Genomic DNA, 26,959 nt, shown 5'->3' with positions numbered 1-26,959 from the left:
TACACAAGGAAAATAAGGTTAAATAACCCACTGAAACAAATAAAAATCATCTAAGGACTAGAAAGTCATATAAACTTGGCATACAACTACTAGAAACTTCAACGTTTTGGAAAATTATGTTACTGATGGCAACACCACAACCCAAACTATTTGAGTTGCTAATACACCTATTTTAGTCTGCATTTATAGTTGACACACTCATGGTGGTTCTACATACATATTAGTGCCAGCATTATTTAACTACTTCAGTACATTTCTAGTGTAATCATGGACAAGTATTTATATAGCAATATAACTATTACCTATTGAAAATTACTTTTATTCTTTCCTTTTATTCACTAAGGGAAACATGTTGATTTTAAAATTATGGATGTACTCTTATCTATGAATTTCATTTTTGGATCCAAAAGGCTCCCATATTTGTAGATGTCCCATATCATCATATGAGCGTTGTAATTCTTGCGTTTTCTTTTGATATCTTTAGTCCATTTCTTTCTAAATTCATATACATAATGAAAAACTGGCAATCAGTTTCATTAATCTTTTTAAAGTACTGTTTTGTGGGCTGGAGTTGAGATTAGGAACCATGCCGTTCTGCATCAAAACATTCTGGTTATTTTAGGACGCCTGGGTGGCTCAGCAGTAGAACATATGCCTTCAGCTCAGGGCGTGATCCCAGGGTTCGGGATTGAGTCCTGCATCGGGCTCCCCTCATGGAGCCTGCTTCTCCCTCTGCCTATGTTTCTGCTTCTCTCTCCCTTTGTCTCTGATGAATAAATAAATAAATCTTAAAAAAATATATATATATTGTTTATTTCGATAGGCTCCACTTTTTGAAGTTCTACCTTTCTCTTTGTTCAAGTTCTATTCCTTTCCTTATTTGATTGTTGCTGGTGAACTTCTGGTTGCCATTCTTATTACTACTATTTGTTTATTTTGTTAGCTTTTGGTGATGAGGTTTGAGATCCTGCTTTTTATTCAGCTGAACTTGACAGTCTTTTTTTTTTTTTTTTTTGAGTATAGTTTACACACAAGTATACTTTCAGGTATACAACAAAATGGTTCAGCTTTGCTCTATATTATGCTATGCTCACCAGAAGTGTAGCTACCACCTGTCACCATACAAAACTATTACAATATCACTAACTGTATTCCCTAAGCTGTACCTTTTATTCCCGTGACTTACTTATTTCATAACTAGAAGCCTGTATCCCCCAATCTCCTCTACCTTTTGGCAGTCCTTTTTTGGTATACTCTTTGGATGGAGTGCTTTTCCTTCCCTTTGAAAAGACCATCCCAATAAATATTTTTCTTAGTATTAAAGGGTGAGTCCTTCAATTACTTTGTGATGAATGAAACTTTATTGTAAACTTTCCTAATCTCAATTGTGTTCTTCTTACAGTTAATAAAGTATGAGAGTCTACTCAGGGTCCATTATCACATCACTTTTAAAAATATTAGTTCTTATTTACTGAGTAATGACAATGTGCCAGTCACTGTTCTAAGAGCTATATATATATTTTTTTAAGAGCTATATATTTATGATCTCATTAAAGTCATACCAATCCTATAGGGTATATATTATCTTCAGAGGAAAGTGAGGTGCAGAAAAGTTACACACCAACTTGCCCAACCACATAGCTAGTAAGTGGCTAAGCAGAGGTCTGTACCCTGGTCATCTGATATCAAAGCTCAAGTTATTTATCCATCATCTCACTGCCTCCCAAGGTTTTAGGGCCCTCCTTTCCCCTAAGGACTAACTGCTTCACTATAGATTTTTTTGACTACTACTTTCTCTTTACAGCCTACCCAAATGCTCAAGAAATATTTATTACTTAAATAAGAAAGATTTAACTGCTTCTTTTCACTGCTTTCTCCCCATCTTTTTCAATGTGCCTTTTCTTTTTAGCAAGAAGAATATCAAACTAAAACCAGATATCGTTCTTACTCATTTCTCAGCAGTTAAAGAGATCACAGCATTCTACAATTTAAAACAACATGCTCAGCTTAATAGTATTCACTTGTGATTTCTAAACCAAATGGTCCTGATAATCACATTTGCTTTGATGGGAAAGTTTCTGTAACAGTGTACAAGGATTAGGGACTCCTCTTTCTCACTTGTGGCAGAATCAGCTCTATGCTCCTCAGCTCAGATCCCCAATTACGTACCCTGCCAGCCATAGGAACCAGTGATAAACCAGATCTATTCAAGCTACCTATGTTCCCATCAGAACTTATCATTTTATCTCTTACTTTGTCAGGTTTCTGACAACAAATTAACAGGAGGTCAAGCATATCAACAGATTATACATCTCAGGCAGCATGCCTGATTTAGAGTGAAAGGTTAGTAGATATAATATGCTAACACAGAAAAAGTTATTGCAATTTCAGATACTAGGACAGGCCGATGGTTTTGGCATTATTTTGAGATAGGCCAGTCTCTTGCCTCACGTAAGCCATACCCCATAAACAATGTTAAAAAAATTTTTTAGAGATACTAGTGCATGTAAATAAACATATAAAGATAATTCAAAGAGAAACATAATCTTGAATTTTAAAACGAAAATGTCAGGTACTTTTAGTTGCCTATGGTAAAAAAACAGTGTAATAGAAATAGAATGTGGGAATGTAAGTCTGTTAACACAGACAATAATTCTTTATGGCAGAATTTATGTATATAAACAAACTCAATGTGGCAAAGAATGCTTGTATGTTATACATATGTAAGACTGCCAGATAAAAATGTACACATGATAATTAAATGTGAATAACAAGCAGAAGTCAATTATGAGGATAATGGTTTGGGTAGAGCAAATTTTAAAAGTATTTATAAAATTAAAAGCTCAGACCTAAATTGAACTTGTTCAGAGGACACACTCTTCAAGATTAAGAATCCACTTTGATTATTTGCATTTTAATAAGAAAGATGCAATAGTATCACATGAAAACGGAGCTAGTATTATTTTGAAAATTACTTACACTGATGACTGAAGAAGAAGTTGACAAGTTTAAACCTTCAAGATCAGCTATCAAGCTTGGAGAAAGAGCTGGTGTGGGAAGTACAACTGGTGTGGATACTGGGTTAACTGTAAGAAAAGGCCCAAATTAGCAAATATGCATGAAAATTTAATTCATATTATTAAAAGCTACATTTTTATTTTGTTAGTAAATCTAATTAAATTACCGTGATTAATAAATCTATGACAATTCTATTTAACATCCTGAATTAGTTAAGTTATTATCAAGTCACGGCAGTTATTTGTCTTAGCTTTCAAAACATAATGGCAAATCCTATAACAAAATAAGGACACAAATATCCTGAGTAACAGTTTTTGAAAATTTTTATCACATAACATTATCACTAACATTTATCATCCAGTAACTTCAGTAAAAAAAAAGAAAGAAAAAAGGTAAAGAAACAGTTTTTTCAGCTAATATAAAGAATAGCAATAGTTTTCAAGAGTTCTCTATCAGAGCCAGAAGTCTTAAAAGGGTATTTAAATCCTTTCTGTATTTCACTCTCCACTGAAATAATTACAAGGGCCCAGGATACCTAACTCACTTCTAATTATACTTTGTCAGCAAAAGCTATGTGCTAGATAGAAATTTTTGATTCTAAAACCACTAAGTACATGATATCAGGTATGTGGAAATTTGAAAATCTTTGAAGTATAGATCTCATCCTCCCCTGCTTTAAGACTCTTCAGAGGCTCACAACTGTCTATAAAAGTCTAACACCTTAATTAAGTGCATATGGTTCTCTATGATCTAGCTCGTCAGTGTCCAATAGAACTTTCTGTGAGGGGGGATGCTTGGGTGGCTCAGTGGTTTAGCATCTGCCTTCGGCCCAGGGCGTGATCCTGGAGTCCCAGGATCGAGTCCCACATTGGGATCCCTGCATGGAGCCTGCTTCTCCCTCTGCCGATGTCTCTGCCAGTGTGCGTGTGTGTGTGTGTGTGTGTGTGTGTGTGTGTGTCTCATGAATAAATAAATAAAATTTTTAAAAAAAGAACTTTCTGTGATGATGGAAATGTTCTATAGCTATGCCGTCCAATATAGTGGACACTAGCATATATATATACCTAATATACTCTTGAAATATGGCTAGTATGACTAAATACTTGCACTTCAAATTTAAATTTAAGTAGCTATGTGTGGCCATTAGGCATCATATTGGGTAACACTGGTCTCTCTCAATTTCATGAGCAACTCCTATGTTCAGCCTCTACTGATTAGTAGTTCCCATTATCTTGTTTCATGGCTTTGAGTCTTTTATATTCTATTCTCTTTACCTAGAAGGTTCTTTTCTGCCTTGTTTACTTTGGAATGTCTACCAGTTAAGGTACCACTTAGAAGCAAAGCACCAGGTGACTCACCAAAACACAGCTTATATGTGTCTTCTTTGTTCTACTTGGACACACTTCTACAATCATACCTCTCTTGTAATACAAATTTGTGTCTTTTTATTTCTACTAGTCTGTTAATATATTTTTAGTGCTTAGTAACTGCTCGATTGTTCAATGAAAATTTAAAATGTGGAAAAAGTCTTAGCTTCCAACAACTTCTCAGTTCAAAATAAGACCATAAAGGAAGTAACATTTACTTAATTTGAAAGGATTATTCAAACCATCTTTATCTCATTTAGTCTCACAATATCCTGTATTTAGGCAGAAAAAATATGAACTAATAAAGTTAGGAATAAAAAATGATATTGCCCAAAGGAGAAAATTTTCAAAGGAAGCGTTAAATAAAATTTCAACATATACAACAGAAAAAGCAGAGTGGACACAGGGTAGAGAAGGGAATGGAGCCTTTGCTTTTTCCCTTGTACCTTCAGTGTGCCTGAAACACTGCTACAAATCCCCAGGCTCCCTCAGACTTATGTTGAAAATCAATGTACAGGGATCCCTGGGTGGCGCAGCGGTTTGGCGCCTGCCTTTGGCTCAGGGCGCGATCCTGGAGATCCGGGATCGAATCCCCGTTGGGCTCCCGGTGCATGGAGCCTGCTTCTCTCTCTGCCCCCCCCCCCTCTCTCTCTCTCTCTGTGACTATCGTAAATAAATAATTTTAAAAAAATTAAAAAAAAAAAAGAAAATCAATGTACATTTAGCAAGTGTCACAGGGAGTTCGGGACAGAGAGAGGGAAGACCAATGGGGATATATGGTGGTAAGAGAAGGCTTCATGAATAGGAGGAAATGAAACCCAGTTTTTAGTTAAGAAAAGGGTTTAAATAAAAGGAAAGGAAGAAGCTAGTGAATCAGTAGGTGAGAAAATACTATGAACAAAGGCTGAGAGGTGGGAACATGGAAAGCTAAGAGGGTTATATTTATCCTGTACACCAAAGGGAGCTGTTAAAAACTACCAAAAAGAGGAATGATATATGTACTGCTGGATATTAGTACAATGAACAAACTGAAAGGGAACAGTCAGGCTGGCAGTGAGGAAGAATGTTCAATAATTTACGCATGACATAAAAAGGACTAAAGATAAAAATAGTTGAGAGGGTAGAAAAAACATTTAAAGACATTTGTAAACAGAGTCATAGGGAGATTATGCCTTGCAAAGGTCATAAAACAAGTGAATGGAAGAATCACTGTGGGACCAGAACTAGTTCTCCTATCTTGAATCAAAATATGTGCCTTTACATGGCTTTCCAAAGGTCACTTTTCTGGTAGGTTCTAAATGTTTGTTCAGTTGTTTGTCCTTCGATCGATCCATCCAAAATATTAAATGCGCATGTAAGGGAAAAAAATGAGTAAGAAATAGCCTCTGATTTTGAATATGGCTTGTCCTAAAGACAGAGTGGAAAAGGACATCAAAAGACAAGCCGAAATCTCATACTAAAGTTTCACTTAAAAGAAAAAGACAAGCTTTTAGTATCATTTAAGAAGACAGAGGCTTTGGTATTAAAGAAATGACTAAATATATGCTTACAGGTTTGACAAGATGAAAACTTGCACTGAAAGTTAATCCTAAACTGGATTCTGAGATGAGTTGACTATGCTTACGTATTTAATTAATGTGTAAGAAAATGATCTTCTTAGTTAAAAAAATAAAAAATAAAAATAACCTGGCATACAAATTAAAACCAGGTATCATTTCTACCCCTCAAAATGGCAAAGGCAACTTTTAAGTAGAAAATCAGCATCAGTAAGGGTATAAGGAATCAGTACTCTCATACCAATACTGTGTAAGGTGGTACAAGCTTTGGGAAGGGCAATTTTATTTTATTATTTATTTTATTTTATTTTATATTTTATATTTTATTTTATTTTTATTGGAGTTCAATTTGCTAACGTATAGCATAACACCCAGTGCTCATCCCATCAAGTGCCCCCCTCAGTGGGAAGGGCAATTTTAGACAAGAGAATTCTTCAAAGCGTTTGTCCCTCACAACTCTACTCCTGGGGATTTATATTAAGAAAACAGTAAGGGAGATAATGTAGTAACATACTTATGATGATGTGTACTGCTTCACTGATTACGAAGACAAAAAAAGGAAACAGGTTAAATTTCCAACAATAGTAAACCTGTTAAACAAAATTTATTACAACAATATAAAGGATAACTATGCAGTCATTAAAAATGAAATTGTTAAAGAGTATCTATGGCAGGGAAAGGAATGTAAATGATAAATAAATGATAAAAGTATTCCAGTATGATCACATTTTGGGGCAGAGGGGATTTGCATATGAAAAGATCTGAAATGGCATGTCAGATGGTAAACCCAGGATATTTGGATTACAAATCCATTTTCTTTTTATTTTTAAAACTTTCTGCAAAAACACTTTTTTCTTCACTGAAGTACAGTTGACTCTTGAGGAACACAGGTTTAAACTGTGAGGGTCCACTTACACATTTTTTTTTGACACAGTATAATGCTAAAAATGTATTTCCTCTTTCTTATGATTTTCTTAGTAACACTTGTTTTTCTTTATTCTAAGAACATGATATATAATACCAATAACATACAAAATATGTGTAAACTGACTGTGTTATTAGTAAGGCTTCTAGTCAACAGTGAACTATTAGCAGTTAAATCTTTGGAGATTCAAAAAAAAAATCTTTGAAGATTCAAAAGTGGTATGTGGATGTTAGTGTCCCTTAACCTCCACATTGTTCAAGGGTCAACAATATATTTAATTATAAGATAACTATACAATTATTCTTCTGATCAAAGTTTTGCATCAAACTTAGGAATACATAAAAGTTTTAATATATACTGGTTTAATATGAAGCTTTTTAAATTGTTAAATGTAATTGCTTGTTGCTCCAATATTATCATCATCTCCATCATAGGTAACATCGTTATATAATGCTTATCACATGCCCAGCAGAATTTTAAGCACTTTTACATTTATCAACTCATTTAATCCATTTATAAGCCTAAGAAGTATTACTATTATCCCAAGAGCACAGTAAGCTTAAGTAACTTGTCCAACATTACCCTGCTGGTAATTAAAAGAACTGGGATTCAAACTCAGACACTCCAGCTCCATTGTTTCCTCAGTCACTCCATTCCACTGCCTCTATTACAATTTATTCAACAATATGATATCATAGACCATAAGGTTTATGATATCTGAAGCATGATTACTGGTGGCTGATAAAAATTTTTAAGAGTTAGTTGTACAATAGTATAATTACATAGGTTTATATTTCTTATAAAAGAACACAGGGTATGATTGTTGCTTTATGATCATCCTGTCAAGATCACATGGTATGGAGTACTAAAAGATATCTTCATTTTCAGAAATATAAAATATCCCAGGAACTCTCAAACTGTAATGGGAGAAACAGAGTTCCTTGGGTAGGGGCAATGTTGTATACAATTAAAATCTCCAGCATGCAGCAGATTACCTATATAATAACAAGCATCCAATAAATGTTTTCTGAAAGAAGACAGATAAATTTAGTACTTACAGTTTTCCTAGTATATGAAATGCAAAACCTCTGTGGATTATAATGTGTCTCTCAGATAAAACTTAAGAAATGTTTTTGACCCTCCTTCAAAATTAATCTAATTCTCACAGCTGAGAACTCAAGCTATTACTGAAGAGTGACTTTTAGTTTCTGATCAACAAACTATTTATCATGGACAATGGAGAACTACTATAGACTAATAAGCAGCATAAATGATGCCAGCATCTTAAGAACCATTGTCAACAAAGCTTTTCTCCCCTAACACTCTGCTTATCTTTATGTCTGAGCTCAAATCACAGTTCTTCCAAAAGGGTCTCTGTAGCTTTTTAATTGGCTTTTGTTTCCCTCTTCATTGATTCATATTTTGTGCCTTTTTTGTTCAGGTATCTGTGCCCTGAACTAGATATTAGTCTCTAGAAGAGATGACTAAATTCTATTTATCTGTTCCAACAAACAAAAAAGGATATCTAGCAAAGTACTCTTACACTTAGCAGACAATCCACAAATATTTGCTGAACTGACATCTTAAAAAGAGAGGCTTCAAGTGTCATTTCTGACAAATGACAAAATAAAAGATTTTTAAAGAAATAGTTATCAGGTATTAAAAGCAAACAGAAATATATCCTATGCTAAGTTAAAATTTGTCAGGATGAAATTTCCTTGCAATTAAAAAAAATCTTACGTTTCAGTTCTCAAAACTTACATTTTATTATTTTTATTTTTAAATTTAAATTCAATTAATTAACATATATTATTGGTTTCAGAGGTAGAGGTTAGTGATGCATCAGTTTTATGTAACACCCAATGATCATTACATCACATGCCCTCCTTAATGCCCATCATCCAGTTACCCCAGCTCCCCCCTTTTCTCCCCTCCAGCAACCCTCTAGTTTGTTTCCTAGAATCAAGTCTCTTTTGATTTGTTTCCCTCTCTGATTTTGTTATTTTTCCCTCTTCCTCTATGATTCTGTTGTTTCTTAAATTCCACATATGAGCGAGATCATATAGTTGTATTTCTCTGATTATTTCACTTAGTATATCTACCCATGTGTTGCAAATACCAAGACTTCATTCTTTTAGATGGCTGAGTAGTATTCCATTGAGTGTGTGTGTGTACACATACACACCATCTTTTCTTTATCCATTTACCTGTCTATGGACATCTGGGCTCTTTCCATAGTCTGGCTATTGTGAACATTGCTGCTATAAACATTGGGGTGCAGGTGCCCCTTTGATTCACTACATTTATACCCTTGGGATAAATACCCAATAGTGCAATTGCAGAGTTGTACGGTAGCTCTATTTTCAACTTTTTAAAGAGGCTCCATACTGTTCTTCCGAGTGGCTACCTGCTTGCATTCCCACTAACAATATACGAGAGTTCCTCTTTCTCTGCATCCCCGCCAACATCTGTCATTTCTTGACTTGTTATTTTTAGCCATTCTGACTGGTGTGGGGAGGGTATCTCATTGTGGTTTTGATTTCTACTTCCCTGATGCCCAGCGACGTGAAGAATTTTTTCATGTCTTCTGCCCATTTCTTGATTGGATTGTTTGTTCTTTGGGTGTTGAGTTTGACAAGTTCTTTAGAGATTGTGGATTAACTAGCTCTTCATCTGATATGTCATTTGCAAATATTTTCTCCCATTCTGTCGACTGTCTTTTGGTTGACTGTTTCTTTTGCTGTGCAAAAGCTTTCTATCTTGATGAAGTAGTTCCCCAATAGTTCATTTGAATATAGTTCATTTGAAAATAGTTCATTTGAACCCCAATAGTTCATTTTTGCCTTTGTTTACCTTACCTTTGGGGACAGGTCTAGTAAGAAGTTGCTGGGGTTAAGGTCGTGAAGGTTGCTGCCTGTCTCCTCTAGGATTTTGAAGGATTTCTGTCTCACATTTAGGTCTTCCATACATTTTGAATTTATTTTTGTATATGGTGTGAGGAAATGGTCCAGCTTCATTTTGCATGTGGCTGTCCACTTTTCCCAATACCATTTGTTGAAGACACTGTCTTTTTTCCATTGGTTATTTTTTCCTGCCTTGTCAAAGATTAGTTGACCATAGAGTTGAGGGCCCATTTCTGGGTTCTCTATTCTGTTCCACTGATCTATGTACCTATTTTTGTGCCAGTACCATGCTGTCTAGATTACAGCTTTGTAATTGAGCTTGAAGTCGTTACCTGCCATGTGCATTCTAAGTACTAGGAATAGCAGTAAAACAGACAAGCATCTTATTCTCATGGAACTTGCATCGTAATTTGGTGAGACAGACAATAAGCTAGTACTACAAATATTTATGGTAATTTCAGATAGTGAAAAATGCTGTGAAAACAATCAAGACTGATCAGTGAAGATGTGTAAAAGAAGACAACTTTTGAGCTGGTATTTGAAAGATAAGAAGCCCTAAGAAAATCTGAAGAAGTGTTCTTGGGTAACAGCAGTACAAAGGCTCTTGACAGGAATGAGATTGGTATATTTAGGAAATGCAAAAGAGCACCATGGATAAGAAGCAGGCAGGAGTCAGATCACCTAAATGTCTTAGAAACTTAGGAATATGGACTTTAACTGTAAAATTAAGCCATTAAAATGAGAGGTCTTAAAAAAAGAAAGTAAAATCTGATTTTCCTATTTTGTCTGTAGGATAAATTCCTAAAAAAGAACTGCTACATCAAAGAGTGTGTGCAATTTAAGTTTTGGCAAATATTGCTAAAATGACTCTAAAAACTGCACCTATTTTTATTCCTATCAAAAACATGTGTAGGATGCCTGTCTCCAAACCTTAGCAACACTGGCTATTGCTTTAAAATCTTTGCCAATAGGTTAAAAATTATGTAAACCTGTAAAATCTTTGCCAATAGTGAAAAATGATACAAATTTGGCTCAAACTTTATAATTTTATTCAGGCATATATTATAGTGACTTGATATGTTTATACATTACAGAATGATCCCACAATAACTCTAGTTATCATCTGCCACCATACAAAGTTGTTATAACTTTATTATTGACTATATGCCTTATGTTGTACCTTAATATTCCCAAGCCTTATTTATAACTCTAAGTTTGTACCTCTTAAACCCCTTTACCAATTTCAACCGCCCCTCAGACCCTCCCTATTCTGGTTACTGACTTCTGTATCTGAGTCTGTTTCTATATTGTTAGTTCATTTATTTTTGCTTTTCAGATTCCACATATAAGTGAAATCACACAGTATTTTTCTTTCTCTCATTTATTTCACTTAGCATAACAACCCCTAGGTCCATCCATGTTGTTGCAAATGGCAAGACTTCATTTTTTTTTTTATGGCTGAGTAATATTTCTAAGTCTGTATATCACATCATATCCTCTGTATCAATTTATCTATCAGTGGACAGTTGCTTCCATACCTTGGTGAATGCAAATGCTGCTGCAGTGAACATAGAGGTGCATATATCTTTGGACAGATACCCAGAAGCAGGATTGCTAGATCGTATGGTATTTCTATTTTTAATTTTTTTGAGGAACTTCCCTACTGTTTTCCATAGTGGTTGTACCAATTTACTTTTCCACCAATAGTGTATGAGCGTTCCCTTCTCTCTACTTCCTCATTAATATTTGTGTTTTTTTTGTGTTTTTACTAATAGCTAATCTGACAAGTGTGAGGTAATATCTCATTGTGGGTTTGTTTGGTTTGCTTGAAGCAATGATTTTTTTTTTATTTTTTTTAAGTTTTTATTTTAATCATTCAGTGCTCATGACAAGTGTACTCCTTAATCCCTAACACCTATTCCACCTATCCTCCCATCCATCTCCCCTCTGGTAACCACCAATTTGTTCTCTGTAGTTGAGAGTCTGTTTATTGATTTGTTTCTTTTTTCCTCACTGCTAGCTTGTTTTGTTTTTAAAATTCTACATATGAGTGAAATCATAAGGCATTTGTCTTTCTCTGACTGACTTATTTCACTTAGCATTATACTCTCCAGCTCCATCTATGTTGTTGCAAATGGCAAAATTTCATTCTTCTTTATGGTTAACATTCCTGTGTGTGTGTGTATGTGTGCGCGCACGCACATGTAAACACATATTACATCTTCTTTATCCATTCATCAATCAATGAACACTTAAGCTGCTTCCATATCTTATCTTGATTACTGTAAATAATGCTGCTATAAAATAGGGTATACCTGTGTGTATCTCTTTGAATTAGTGTTTTTGTGTTATTTGGGTAAAACACACAGTAGTGTGATTGCTGGATCATAGGGTAGTTCCATTTTTAACTTTTTGAGGAAACTCCACACTATTTTCCAGAGTGGCTGTAAAGATTTATATTCCTACCAAGAGTGCATGTGGGTTCTTTTTTCTCCACATCCTCACCAATACTTGCTTCTTGAGTTTTGATTCTAGCCATTCTGACATGTATGAGGTTGATACCTCATTGTAGTTTTGATTTGCTTTTAGTAAGTGATGATGAACACCCTTTCATGTGTTTGTTGGCCATCTGTATGCCTTCTTTGGAATAATGTCTATACAACTCCTCTGCCCACTTTTTAATCAGGTTTTTTTTTTTTTTTTTAAGATTTATTTATTTTAGAGAGAAAGGGAAAGCGTGCACGTGAGTAGGGGGAAAGGCAAAGGGAGAGAATCTTCAAGCAGAACCGCTGCTAAGCATGTAGCCTGACTCAGGGCTCAGTTTCATGACTCATGAGATCATGCATGACCTGAGGTGAAATCAAGAGTTGGAGGTTTAACCGACTGAACCACCCAGATGCTCCAATCAGGTTGTTTGTTTCTTTTAACATTAAGTTGGGTAAGTTGTTAACCCCTCACTGGATGCAGGTTTTGCAAATATCTTCTGTTCATGGGTGTCTTTTCATTTGATTGATGGTTTCTGTACAAAGGCTTTTTTTGTTTAATGTAAACTCATTTGTCAACTTTAGCTTTTGTTACCCTTGTCTGAGGAGACTGGTTCAAATAAACTAAGACTGGGGATGCCCGGGTGGCTCAGTGGTGAGCATTTGCCTTCAGCTCAGGGTGTGATCCTGGAGTCCCAGGATGGAGTCCCATATCGGGCTCCCTGCATGGAGCCTGCTTCTCCTTCTGCCTGTGTCTCTGCCTCTCTCTCTCTCTGTATTCTCATGAATAAATAAATAAATATTAAAAAAAAACAACAACTAAGACTGGTGTCAAAAGGTTTACTTCCTATGTTTTCTTCTACAAGTTTTATGGTTGCAGGTCATACATTCAAGTCTTAAATCCATTTTGAATTTACTCTGTAAATGGTATAAGATAGTGGTCCAGTTTCATTCTTCAGCATGTAGCTGTCCAGTACTCTCAAAACCTTTTATTAAAGAGACTGTCTTTTTAATAATGTACATTCATGCCTCCTTTGTCTTAAATTAATTGGCCATATTTGCGTGGGTTTATTTCTGGGCTCTGTATTTTGTTCTGATCTATGTGTCTGCTTTTGAACCAGTATCACACTGTTTTGATTATTATAACTTTGTAGTATAGTTTGAAATCAGGGAGTATAGTACCTCAAAGCTTTATTTTTATTTTTTTAACTTTTTATTTAAGTTCAATTTAGTTAACATATAGTGTATTACTAGTTTCAGAGGTAGAATTTAATAATTTCTCAGTTGCATAGAACACCCAGTGCTTATTGTATCAAGTGCCCTCCTTAATGCCAATTACCTCACCCCAACCCCCTTCCAGCAACCCTCAATTTGTTCCCTAGACTTAAAAGTCTCTTATGATTTGCCTCCTTCTCTGTTTTTATCTTATTTCATTTTTCTTTCTTCTCCCTTATGTTCATCTGTTTTGTTTCTTAAATTCCACATATGGGTGAAACCATACAGTATTTGCCTTTCTCTCACTTATTTCTCTTAGCATAATACCCTTTAGTTCCATCCATGTTGTTGCAACTGGCAAAATTTCATTCTTTTATATAGCTGAATAATATTCCATGGGGTGTGTGTGTGTACAGTGTAATAATTATAATGTAATCATTCTATTCAGATTTTCAACTTCTTCATGATTCAGTCTTAGAGGGTTTTGTGTTTCTTGTACATGTACACACACACACACCAATTCTTCTTTATCCATTTATCTGTCAGGGGGCATCAGCTTTGTTCTTTTTCAAGATTGCTTTGGCTCTTTGGATTCTTTAGTGGTTCTACAAAAAGTTTAGGAATCTTTGTTCTAGTTCTGTGAAAAATGTCATTGGTATTTTGATATGGAGTTTACTGACTGTATGTTAGTTGTGGTAATATGGACATTTTGACAATATAAATTCTTCCTACCCATGAGCATAGTATATATTTTCACTTACTTAAGTTGTTTTCAATTGCTTCCACCAATGTCTTATAGTTTTCAGAGTACTGGGCTTTCAATTCCTGGGTTATATTTATTCCTAGGTATTTCATTATTTTTGGTACAATTATAAATGAGATTGCTTTCTTAATTTCTCTTCCTGATAGACCACTATTAGTGTAGAGAAATGCAATGAATTTCTGTATGTTAATTTCATATCCAGTGATTTTACTCAATTCATTTAGTATAGGTATAATAGGTATAATAGTTTTTTGGTGGAGTCTTTTTTCTATATATAATATCCTATCATCTTTAACTTTTAAAGAATTTAACTTTTCCTTTCAAATCTGGATGACTTCTATTTCTTTTTCTTGCCTGACTGCTGTGGCTTCCAATACTATGAAGAATAAAAGTGGCAAGAGTGAGCATCCTTGTTTTGTTCCTGATCCTAGAGGAAAAGCTTGAAGCTTTTTAAAGTTGAGTATTATGTTAGCAGTGAGTTTTTACTCATAAATGGATGCTGAATTCTGTCAAATGCTTCTTCTGCATCTACTGAGATGATCATATAATTTTTATCCTTTTTGTTAATGTGTATCATGTGGATTGACTGCAGATGTAGAACCATCCTTGCATCCCTGGAATGAAGTACACCTGATCATGGAGGATGATCCTTTTAATCTATTATTGAATTGAGTCTGGTAATATTTTGTTGAGGATTTCTGAATTTATGTGCATTATGGATACTAGCCTATAAAGGGGCCTCTGATTTTGGTATAGAGGTAATGCTGGCCTTTAAAGTAAATTTGGTGGCATTCCTTCCTTTTCAATTTTTTCTAGTAATTTGAGAAGGATAGGTACCAAGGATAGGTACTTGTTGAAATGTTTGGTAGAATTTACCTGTGAAGCTGTCTGGTCCCGGACTTTCATTTTTGGGGGGTTTTAAACTACTGATTCAATTTCATTACTTGTAATCAGTCTATTCAGATTTTCAATTTCTTCATGATTCAGTCTTAGAGGGTTTTGTGTTTCTTGGAATCCATTTCTTCTAGGTTTCCTATTTTGTTGGTGTGCAATTGTTCACAGGGTCCAACTTTATGTTTAATTTCTTTTTGCTATGTATTTCTTTGTAATTTCTCTGTATTAAGAATTTGTCATGACAACTGAAAATTGGTCAGATAAACAATAGAACAGTTGTATTTATGACAGAATGAGACAATCTAAAAATGTAACTTACCTCTAGTATGGAAAATTTATATTGCAAAATGACAGTAGTCTAATATTCATGATATTTTACTTGTTACTCTTTTTTCTGCCCAAAATCTACCTCCCCATAAAGTTAGCTCCACTAACTTTTTCACAATGCAAAAGTACCTAAAAGGAAATGATGAATATACCTTTGTACACTTGGATAAGTATATGTGTAAGAATATAAGTTCTTTTAAGTGGATCTGTTAGGACAAAGATTTTTTGTAGTTAAAATACTGATAAATATAGCCACATTAGCATCCAAAAGCTTTGCACTCATTTCTGTCCCTACCAAAAGTGTGGCAAGTAGAACACAGTTGTGTTCTGTACATTTCCAATTACTCTCTAATTCCCCACCTCCTTAAGATAGATGTTTCAATCCTCAATCAACAATTAACAATACAGAAGCTGTGAGATATGGATAATTATCTACTAAAACAAGTATAAATTATTAAAGCAAAAGATCTTAAATTGAATTTGGTGTACTTTTATTTGACCAGTTGTATTTATTCGTTTGATGCAAAACTGATAACTTGACTAGATGAAAGAAAAGATACTAAAAGAACTAATTTCTAGAACTTTCTTGCCTTTTTCATCTATAAACCTTTCATAATAGAAGATATATTTTGAGACATGTAAATAAAAGGTACTATACAAATAAAAACTACTAGTACTGGGGCACCTGTGTGATTAAGTAGGTTAAGTGTCTGATTCTTGATTTTGGCTTAGGTCATGATCTCAAGGTTATGAGATTGAGCCCCATGTGGGGCTCTGTGCTGGGTGTGGAGTCTGCTTAAGACTGCCTCTACTTTGGCCCCTCCCCTCCCACCCCTCCCAGGTGCCTGAAGGTCCATGCTCTCTCTTACAAAACATAAAAACAAAAAAACTACTACTAAAAAGAGAAGAAAAAATTTAAATTTCAACACTTACAATCATCCAGGTCTAGAAGTGAAACATCTTTGGTAAGATTTCTATCTTGCTTTGGTTTTTTTTCTTCTTTCTCCTATAGATAAGAAATATTTAATTTATTGCATATTCTATTAAAAAATCAATGAAGTAATTCTTAATGTTTCAGAACATTTATTTGCTCCACTTAGCCTTCCAAAAAAAAAATCAAGTTAAGCTCTCTGTATGGTTATATGGACTATATATATATATTTTTTTAATTTATTTACTCATGAAAGACACAGAGAGAGAGAGACAGAAGCAGAGACACAGGCAGAGGGAGAAGCAGGCTCCATGCAGGGAGCCTGACATGGGACTCAATCCCGGGTCTCCAGGATCATGCCCTGGGCTGAAGGCGTCGCTAAACTGCTGAGCCACCCAGGCTGCCCTGGACTGTATTTTTTAATCAAAATTTTCATTTTAGGTAATATACAGTATTTCTTCACCATTAAAACTGTTATTTTTAAATATTTTATTTAAAGATTATAAAGGTCCATTAGAAGAAAATCTAATAATAAATATTTTGTGATCTGACAACTTTTGCTAAAAATGTAAAATAACATAAAATGGCCCTTTGGTAGAAAGTGTACAAACATCTTGAAAATAATTTTTAAACAAGTTGATTTAATTAAGAAAAGGAAGTGCTCAACCAATATAAGCTTAGCTCTGAAATTCTCAAGAGGCTTGTGATAGAAAGGCTTTTCTGAGATGTAGTTTGTGACAGGCATTGTAGTAGGTACTTTATATTTCAACAGTGGGTTCCATCAGACTCCTTCAGCCCAAAAGTATTCATTAAAATCTACAAATGACATTTTCAGACTCTCACTCTTACATGAAAAGTATTCATTTACTTTATTGTTTTCTTTTGGGGAGAACAAGTATTTTAAAACATATCTGCACATATTTAGGATTTTCTCTACCTCAGATTTGCTTATTCAATCTACTATATTTTTGAAATGTGGATAATCATGAACTAGAAAACAGTACCCCTAAGCCTGAGGTATTCACAGTTTGGTCAGAGATTGAGAAGAGAAGTGACATATAAATAAAGAAAAAAATATGTATATAGCAGTTTTTTTTTTTTTTTAAAGAACAAATTAAGTTCAGTAATGAGTAGCATTATAAAAAAAGGTCAACAAAGATTAGGACGCTAAATATTTGGACCAAAGCTACTTACCTTTATAAAGTATACTTTTTATACTAAATCTCAAATTAAAGGTCAAACTTAAGTTTTTGCTAAAATGTTTTTGTTCATTTACTCAATCATTCATTCATCCAACAAACATGTAAAGACTTTTTAACATGTATCAGATTCTGCACTAAGCAAAGGAAGTAACACAGCTAACACATAGTTCCTGCCTTCAGATAACTTAGAATCTGATAAAGGAATTTACAGCTTATCTATACAAATCATTATAAGTATTTCTGAAGTTTTCCTCTAACCACAGAAAGGTATCACCAAAGCAAATGATGGTTGATTACCATCATTTAAAGTCTACACCATGTTAGAGTTCTTAAAATGGTGAAAATACATGGATACATCAATTACATGTTAGGTAACATTTTAAAATGATCTTAAGTTCTGCTATTTTTTTCCCTTATGCCAAAACTCAAAACAAATTATTTTCAAGTATCATACAATAATACACATTACAATACTAACTAAATACATCAGCATTGATTTTCTTCATGAGAATAATTGTTTCTGCCACTGAAAACTTCAAACTATCTAGGTGGATTTTAATTTTCACTCATTAGTTAAAAACAAAGCAAACAATATTTGCTCCTCTTTCAACACCTAAAATGAATAATGATTTCTAGGACTGGGGAAAAAATGTTAATTTTGAATTTGGAATGAAATAAAAACAGGTTCAGAATGAAAATGCCGTCTCAACTAGAATATCATTCCTGTGAAGAAAGACCATAACAAAAAGAGCTTAACACCATGTGACTTATCAAAATACTATGCTGAGCACAATGGGTATAGCTTCCTAATAAGTTACGATGGTGCATGACTGTCTTTATGGAACTGTAACCTTCCCACCTGAAAAATTAGAAACGTATCAAATCAAGATAAAGTTAAAGCTGGAAACAAGTCTATATCTTATTTTCTACTTCAACAGCTAAGAGTGTGTAACAATATCTATTAAATACACATCAGGTCACATACAACATAGGACAGAGCTGCATGTGAAATTGACATAATCTCTTATTAGAAGTCTAAAACAGAAAGAAAAAAGGCTCTCAAAAGGACAGAATTTCATTGACTTTCTGAGAAGAGCAAATAACCGGTGACTGAAATACAACATTAGCAATAGATAACGGTCATTTCTACTGAATTGAAAAAGCCTTGCATTCCAAATCAAGGCTATAAAAAGCTTCGTGATGTGTTTGGCATTCCTCTCTTATATTATATTTCATTTTTCATTTAAAAAATTCATAGTAAGTTCAAAACATTTTCATACTTAAAGGATCTCCTATAAAAATAAAAATCTGAATTCTAAACAAAGAAGTTAAGAGCCCTATTCCATCAAACATTTCTCCATTTGCAATTCATCTTGGTAATAGAGACAGAACCTGGGTAAATGCATATAGGACTTGAGGCAGGAGATTTTTCTTGCTCAATGCATAATTCATGTGCTCCGCCTGCAAAGTGTGTAAAATGAGAATTTCACACCGCAGCACGAGCCATGGAGCTGCAGAGAAAAGGCAGATGAAATCATATTTTACTGTGTGAATTTTATTTCTTACCCTCCCAATATTTATACAAAACCATCACTGACAAACCAAACACACTGACAGATCACCCGCTGCTTCCGTTGTGTTAGTACTTGAGAGGAGGTCAGGCAGAAAGATAGACAATCTGTTTTTGTATATTTGTTTAAATAGAGGATTAGGTTTTTAACAGCTGAGTGGCTGTATTAGACTTTTATAAGGACAACAGCAACTGATCCTAAAATCTCACTACAAAAATACCTAGTGATCAATTCATCACCCTCAAATCTCCATTTTGTTTCTATGGTGTTCGATTATACACCTCAACACATCAACATTTTCAAAATAAATCACAAAGTTACCGGTTAAGAAATTGATTTCTATTTAATATAATTCATTTCAGGTAATTAAAAAAGATCCTGGAACTACTTATTAAACTCCAAATAATACAAATAAAATATGTAATAATATATCTGTAAAGATTATTTTATGTATTATGCATGTTCATTTTATGCTGATTAAAAAAAAAAGTAGAAAAAAGATATGAAACAACAAGCACCAAATATGCTTCCTAAGGGGAAATTATTGTAAAGACTGAAATTGAAAATGATAAAATAGGATAAGTGGTTTGTAAACTTTTGTCAAACTCATATTGTACTTTGAAATCAACAAAAATTCAAGGCTAATTTTTAGCCTCACAGGGCAAGATATTTACATAAAATATTTTCAATTAGAATGACCAACCAAGGAAAATGACTCTCTTGCCTTCAAGTCATCTAACAAATCTGATTTTAAAAATCTGAGGCTCACACTCCCAATGAGCTTTAAAACAAAAGTATGCTGTCAGTAAATTGAGACTTCTTTACAAATCAGAAGTAGTCTAAACTGTTAAACAACTCTTCCCTATTAGATTACACCTACTTCAATAAGAAAGCTTCTTAATGGCATTCACTTTGATTTACAGATCAACTCAGGTGAAATGGTATTTCTGTTCTGGAGTACTTAAAATATAAAGTAAATTGGGAACGACATAGATTTAAAAAAAGGCAAGGTTTTGAACTGAGTCTAAAACCAATATTCTACCATATGCACAGAAGATATGTAATTGCAACATACATAAGTACTTGTACAAACACAAGTAAAATTTGTTTTCTATTTCTCAAGTGGGGTAGGACACCAATTGGAAAATAGTTTCTTTCACTCTTATTCATGATCTGTTCACAGTACCTGCCAATTTTATTTCATACCCAATAATCTTTAACATGGCAGATCTTTTACTAAGCCATATCTTAACATTTACTAATATCTAAATAGACTCTAGTCACAGTAACAGTGACTAGTCTATGGTGCACTTAAGAGATTTAATCCCCCCCAAACGGATTAGTAAAATTTTATGAGATCCATGTAACCTGTGATAAAGATTACTGATAGCATCTCAAACACTGCTATGTATATATAGATAGTACTGCTTTCCTTCACAGCTAGTACATATATTAATCTTTTGATTCATATAGGAAATGCTCTTAACATGAAATGTTAAGCGCAAGGATGTTATATATATTTATTTCTACTGACAGATTATATTTTATACAGAGCTTATATATAATTAAAATGTTGCTAATATTTACAAAGAAAATGCACAGAGTTATGCACAATAAATTATAATCATGGTTTAAAATTTTTATTATTGGGCAGCGGTTTAGTGCTGCCCTCAGCCCAGGGCGTGATCCTAGAGACCCTGGATCAAGTCCCACATCGGGCTTCCTGCATGAAGCCTCCTTCTCCCTCTGCCTGTTTCTCTGCCTCTCTCTCCTCTCTGTGTATTCTCATGAATAAATAAATAAAATCTTTTAAAAATATTTATTTAAATCAATGATTATTTAAATCTTCAGCAGCTGGTGCACAGACACAAGATATAATCAGAACTGGGACACCTGAGTGGCTCAGCCATTGAGCCTCTGCCTTTGGTTCGGGGTAGGGCCTTGGAGTCCCAGGATTCAGTCCTGCATCTCCCTTTGCCTGTGTCTCTGTCTTTCTCTCTCTTTCTCTCTGTCTTTCATGAATAAATAAAAATCTTAAAAAAAAAAAAAAATACCATCAGAACTAGTGAATCACAGTTAAGGCATGAAGAATGAACTAACAAGGTGATAGTAGAAATAAGTATTATATGTAGGAACATGCTAATACACTGCCTAGTTTTAAAAACATCAAAGCCCAGATTCAATTAAAACAATTCAAAAGTCTGGTAACTTTTTAAAAAACATTTTAAATAAACCTGTGACCATCTGTTCAACACATAATTTTAACTACAAGCAGAATATAACTTAATTATATCAGTAAAAAATAGGATAAAGTGATATAAATGTGAATCTCTTCCTGATACAATGTGGTCTACATTATTAATTTTGCTTTTCATTCTTTTGTGTTAAAAAAAAGTTCCTTTTACATTGTAAAAAGTATGGGAAAGCAATTAAAATATGGATCTATTAAAAGTAATTTTGTTATAGGTATAATTTGGGGTAAAAGAACTATTTCATAAGAAGGGTTAGACTTAAAATATTTTTCTAACTAGCATATTTTAGAAAAGAACACCTACCAATAAAAATATGCTTGCCCATCTAAATAATTGTCACTGAAAACACGATAATTTTCTTTGGTCATTACTGACAATATCTTCTCTAAGATGAGGACATCTTCTCCAATCATTAACACAAACAAATCTGAGGCCAAAATGTATGACTATAATATATAGTTTTATGTTTTATGGATATGCTGGGGCATAGTGTTGAATGACACATACTTCAAGAACATAAACAACAGTGGTTCTCAGTCTTTTGACTATCTCTACACCATTCACATGAGTAATGTCTTCTCATCAGTAACATTTTTCATTCCATGCAGTCATTCTCAACTAGGAGAAGTGGAGGGACCACTCTCTGATTGAGCCAGTTTTTCCCCAGCTTTTATTTTCTGTAATAAGAGAAATGGTACAGAAGGAAAAACAGAGGCATAGAAATGAGAAAGCACACAACACGTTAAGAGAACTAAAAATATGTAGTTGGATATGTATGGATATTTACAAATATCCACTGGGATTAGAACACAGGGACCACTAAGGAAATTGAGAACAGAGAGATAGGTTTGGCCATGTGTGCCTGCAGAGTTTTTACTGAACTAAGATAATAATGGGGCATCATTATGGGTAACTTTAACATTAACCTGGTAACCATTTAGAAAAACTGCCTTGGGGAATCGAAGGATGACCAATGGCAATGGTCTAAGAGTGAGGTCATGAAGAGCTGATTTAGTACGGTGGTAGGAGGAAAAGAAGAAACAGATATGAGATATAATACAAAGAATCTCTAAGACTTGGCAACTGTGTAAACATGTAGGATATAGGAAAAGTCAAAGATAATTCTGGGGCTACAGATCTGGGTACTAGTACCAAACAGTAGAACAAGTCTCCTTCTGGCTATATCAGGTTTTGAGAAATCAGTAGCTCTTAAGAAGTCTAAGAATTTGGTTTAAGTTTAGAAAGAAAAGTTAGAGGGGTTCTAGGGATTTAGAGATGTTTTTTTTTTTTAAATTTTTTTTTTTTTATTTATTTATGATGGTCACAGAGAGAGAGAGAGAGAGAGAGGCAGAGACACAGGCAGAGGGAGAAGCAGGCTCCCTGCAGGGAGCCCGACGTGGGATTCAATCCTGGATCTCCAGGATCGCGCCCTGGGCCAAAGGCAGGCGCCAAACTGCTGTGCCACCCAGGGATCCCTAGAGATGTTTTTATAGAAGTATTTCACTTAAATATTTTAGCTGAAACCATGGGATGGGAGTGAATGAGTCTCACAACGGGAAAAAAACATAGAGAAAAAGACTGAAAATAAGTGGATTCACATTGATTAATATTTTTTTTTAAATGTGTTCCAAAAAAAAAACAAACAAAACAAAACAAAACAAAACAAAACAAAACAAAAAATGTGTTCCAAGCACTAACTTTGGGGCCATGTTCACACTTAGATGTCAGAGGGGTTAAAAAGTGAAGCAATTAAAGGATTCAAAGGCCAAAGAAGTTAGAAGAAAGGAGAAACAAAGAGTTTCAAGTAGTAGAGGAATAGTCACATAAGAAAATTAAGAAGGGTAATAACCAAGAGGTTACTGGGTTTGGGGAAATATAATGGTTGACTTTTCAGAAAGCAGTATCTGTAGGAAGTGGTTAAGAGTGGAAACCTATTTATTTATTTACTTTTAAGATTTTATTCATTTATTCATGAGAGAAAGAGAGAGAGAGAGAGAGAGAGAGAGAGGCAGAGACACAGGCAGAGGGAGAAGCAGGCTCCATGCAGGAAGCCCGACATGGGACTCGATCCCGAGACTCCAGTATCACGCACTGGGCCGAAGGCAGGTGCCAAACCGCTGAGCCACCTGGGGATCCCCGAGTGGAAACCAATTTAAAGGACTCTAAGAAATAACTGGATTAAGAGATTGTGGATGAAGACTACCTAGATTACTTTTCTGAATTCTCACTTTAATACACTCTCTATTTCTATCTCTCTCTCCCCTCCTTCCTGCTCCTCATCCCCCAACTGCTGGGAAAGACTTGAGTGCCTCGGTTGGTAGAGTAGGAATTAATTAGTGGAGAAAGAGACTGACAAGCGCAAATTATCAAAAAGGTCAAAGGAAGGAAGATTTTTTTTCTTGGCTGAGAGGACAGAAAATTGCTTACTTAGAGCTACATTTTAAGAAAAAGGAGGATAAGAGATTGCATATTAGAGAATGGAGAGAGGCAGGAGACATCCACAGTGAATAACAGCTCAATCTTCTGCAGAGAGGGGTCATACCTGGACATGAATTTATAATTTGAATGGCATAAAAAGAGTCAGAAAAATACAGGAGACAGTAAGTGCTCAAAAAAAATTTCAGTTCCTCTCTGCACTGGCATTCTGAAATTCTACAATTATTGGTCTCTCAGGGAATTAATATTCAAGTTAAAAAAATGTTAACACTGCTGTTTTATATTTATATGGTGCTTTACATTGATCTTTCATATTTTTTTTATAATAGCACTTGAAAGTAGTAGAGTAGATATTAGCAGTTTTAGTTTATAGATGAGGAAACTGAAGCATAAAGATATTATCTTCCAAAAAGTAGAACACTATACCCATCTCATAAGACCCCATAAAATAAACTGTTTTCAAAGCTATATATTCAAAGTACCTCCAAGGCTTCATTTTCATGCTCAATATCCCCAAAACACACTATCCAAGTGTAAGAAAAAGAAGAGAAACAGTAAAAGTATAGATTTAGTTTGGCTGCAGATTTAAGGCATATGAATTTTCAGCACTAACATACTGACATGCTAAATTAAGGTAAAGCACCCACCATCTGCCTTCATTACTCATAATCTAGAGCAGAAGCCACAACACTTGGTTTAAGGAGGACTTCTACAATTACAAAGCTGCCCATTATTAGAAAACTGGTAGACTTGTAATTGCAGACTATATTCCAAATCACTCAGAAAGGAATAGTAAAAAATAGTTATGGTGGCTCCAAGGTGGAGAATATTCCAAGTGATAAATTAAAACAAATAATCCTGTCTATTATAGATAGGAAAAGACAATATGGAGAAAATAAGCCATATACACAAAACACATGGACATAAAACTATCAAGAATGTGAGTAAAATCTGAAGTTTTCAAGTCTTATTAGATTATTCCAATACTTTAAAATTTCATACTTATGTTCTACAGGAAAATATTTTCAATTATTAAGAGGCATTGCTCACTGAAATTGTTGGACAAAGAAGAAACAAACTGAAAGCTACCTCTGTAGCTTTCTAATGGGGTTTTAAAACCTTGCTTCTAATACTATGTAGGCACTAAAGTCTACATTTTTCAACTTTTACAAAACTCCCTAAGAATAGGCACTTAATACGCACTTTAATTCTACTCACTTGACATTTATTGATTTCTTGTTTGCTCATTTTTTAAAACACTGATTTCTAATTCTGGGTTGTATTTACTGTCAATTTCTAAAGCTTCTCTCTTTTAAATAACACCTTAAACTTTTAAAATAAATAAATAGGAAATGAATAATTTGATATAAATAACTTAATATAAGTAGGAAATGATACAACGTCAAACCCACTATATGATACATTTTTTATGAGGTCAGAATAATAAACATAAAAATCACTAACATATTATGTCATTTTTGGAAAAGAGAAATCTTAGATTATAGATAATAGACACAAGTTTTAAATATAAATTCAAGTTTAAAAAGGGTTTCGTTATATGCAAGAATATTTGCAATAGGTAAGACAAAAACTAGCTAATTTTCAAACATGCTTGTTCTTTTTTAAAAAAATATGTTTATTCTTTAATAATAAATCTCTGGATGGGAGAAGGCAATTATCTACTTCAATGAACTTATTTTTATCCTTGGCTACTCAGATGACTTATTAAAGGAATTCAAGTTAATAGAAAAAAATGAGAAAAATATTAAGTTAAAAAACTGAATTCAGTGAAAGGCAAAGTTTGACATTTTCAAAATATGGGATAATACAGTTTAATTACATAAACTACTGCATTTGAAGCCCAGGACCAACATGATGCCTTGACAGGAAAGGAATAAAAATGAAGTATCAGAAAGATATGCAATAGGTATGAATTTTATATTTTATATTAATAACAACATTTTTTCAATTTATACTTCTATTTTTTGCTGTTAGGCAGACAGGTTTCAGTGTTACAAATAGAACATCAGAAAGCACTATCATTCTATTTCGTAAGAGATTCTTACATTTGTTTTTAAATATAGGGCTAATGAATTTTATTAACCATTGAAAGTGTTCTATTACCCCAAATACCTGTTTTTAAAAAGCATTATTTGTCTCAATTTCTTAAAATGTATATACATTTATATTAACTTGCTCAATATTATTTCTGTGACTTCCTTTTATTTCCCTTTTCTCAAAAGCCTCCATTGTCACGTGCTAGCTCATAATAAAAAGGGCCCTAACTCCTAACATTGAGCTCTGTAACTTCAGTGGCAAAGAATGAGATTAAAAAAAGTTTCTTGGGCATTGTTGAGCAACCAACTCCTCGTTTCAGGTAAGGCTGTGATCTCAGGGTAGTGAAATCTAGCCCTGTCAGGCTATGTACTTAGCTTAGAGTTGGTTTGGAATTCTCTTCTCCCTCTGCCCCTCCCCACCACGTTCTTACTTTCTCTCTAAAATAAATAAATAAATCTTAAAAGAAAAAAGGTTTCCAATTTCTCTGTAGGGCTGAGTTAACAAAAAGGAAGCAATTATCTAATATAAAAAAACAAATGAATGAAGATGGTATTTATTTTGTCAGTGACAATGTTAAATTTCTTTCTCAATGTCTGGATTTTCAACAGAACTTTTCCAAAAGTATTTATTCTTAATTGGAAAAAGGCTATGAGAACACTTACTTTCAATTATAGTAATGTGCAATAATCTCTTACCATAGTAACTTTTTTGGATTCAGATTCACTTTCAGATTCTGATTCTGATTCAGAATCTGATGAACTTTCTTCTGCTGAACTAGAATCAGTGCTGGAAGAATCTGAAGTTTTAGATTTTTCATTTTCTTTCTCTTCATCTTCAGAATCACTGTGGATGATAAATTTTAAAATATCAACGTTAAATCCTTTATATGGCAAATCAGAGCTATATGTCCATTTTGCCTATAAATCAGAACCTTTACTAGAGAAATATGTTTCCCTGAAAGTCCATTTTTTTAATATGTAAAAGACAATAAAAATGGTTTTAAAATTCCAGAGCATATTAATAAAATAATAGAGGTATATATATCAGAACCCAATCAA

The 26,959-nt window shown here is 33.9% G+C and overlaps 1 protein-coding gene across 4 annotated transcripts in view; it reads right to left on the bottom strand.

Moving 5' to 3' along the window:
- Window positions 1-26,959, bottom strand: part of AP3B1 (adaptor related protein complex 3 subunit beta 1) — a 261,798-nt gene that overhangs the window by 67,889 nt on the left and 166,950 nt on the right. For all 4 annotated transcript variants that reach the window (XR_003234954.2, XR_011997056.1, XM_025998266.2 and 1 more), the window contains exons 20-22: window positions 26,597-26,744; window positions 16,385-16,457; window positions 2,980-3,086 (exon numbers count right to left, since the gene is read on the bottom strand). Coding sequence is in view for 2 of the 4 variants with exons in the window: in XM_025998266.2 (XP_025854051.2) it covers window positions 2,980-3,086; window positions 16,385-16,457; window positions 26,597-26,744 (328 nt within the window). In the remaining 2 variants the exon portion in view is untranslated. The remainder of the gene's footprint in view (window positions 1-2,979; window positions 3,087-16,384; window positions 16,458-26,596; window positions 26,745-26,959) is intronic.

This window comes from Vulpes vulpes, chromosome 14 (assembly GCF_048418805.1).
Source record: "Vulpes vulpes isolate BD-2025 chromosome 14, VulVul3, whole genome shotgun sequence".
NCBI lineage: Eukaryota > Metazoa > Chordata > Mammalia > Carnivora > Canidae > Vulpes > Vulpes vulpes.
This window is presented reverse-complemented; position numbering and strand designations above follow the sequence as displayed.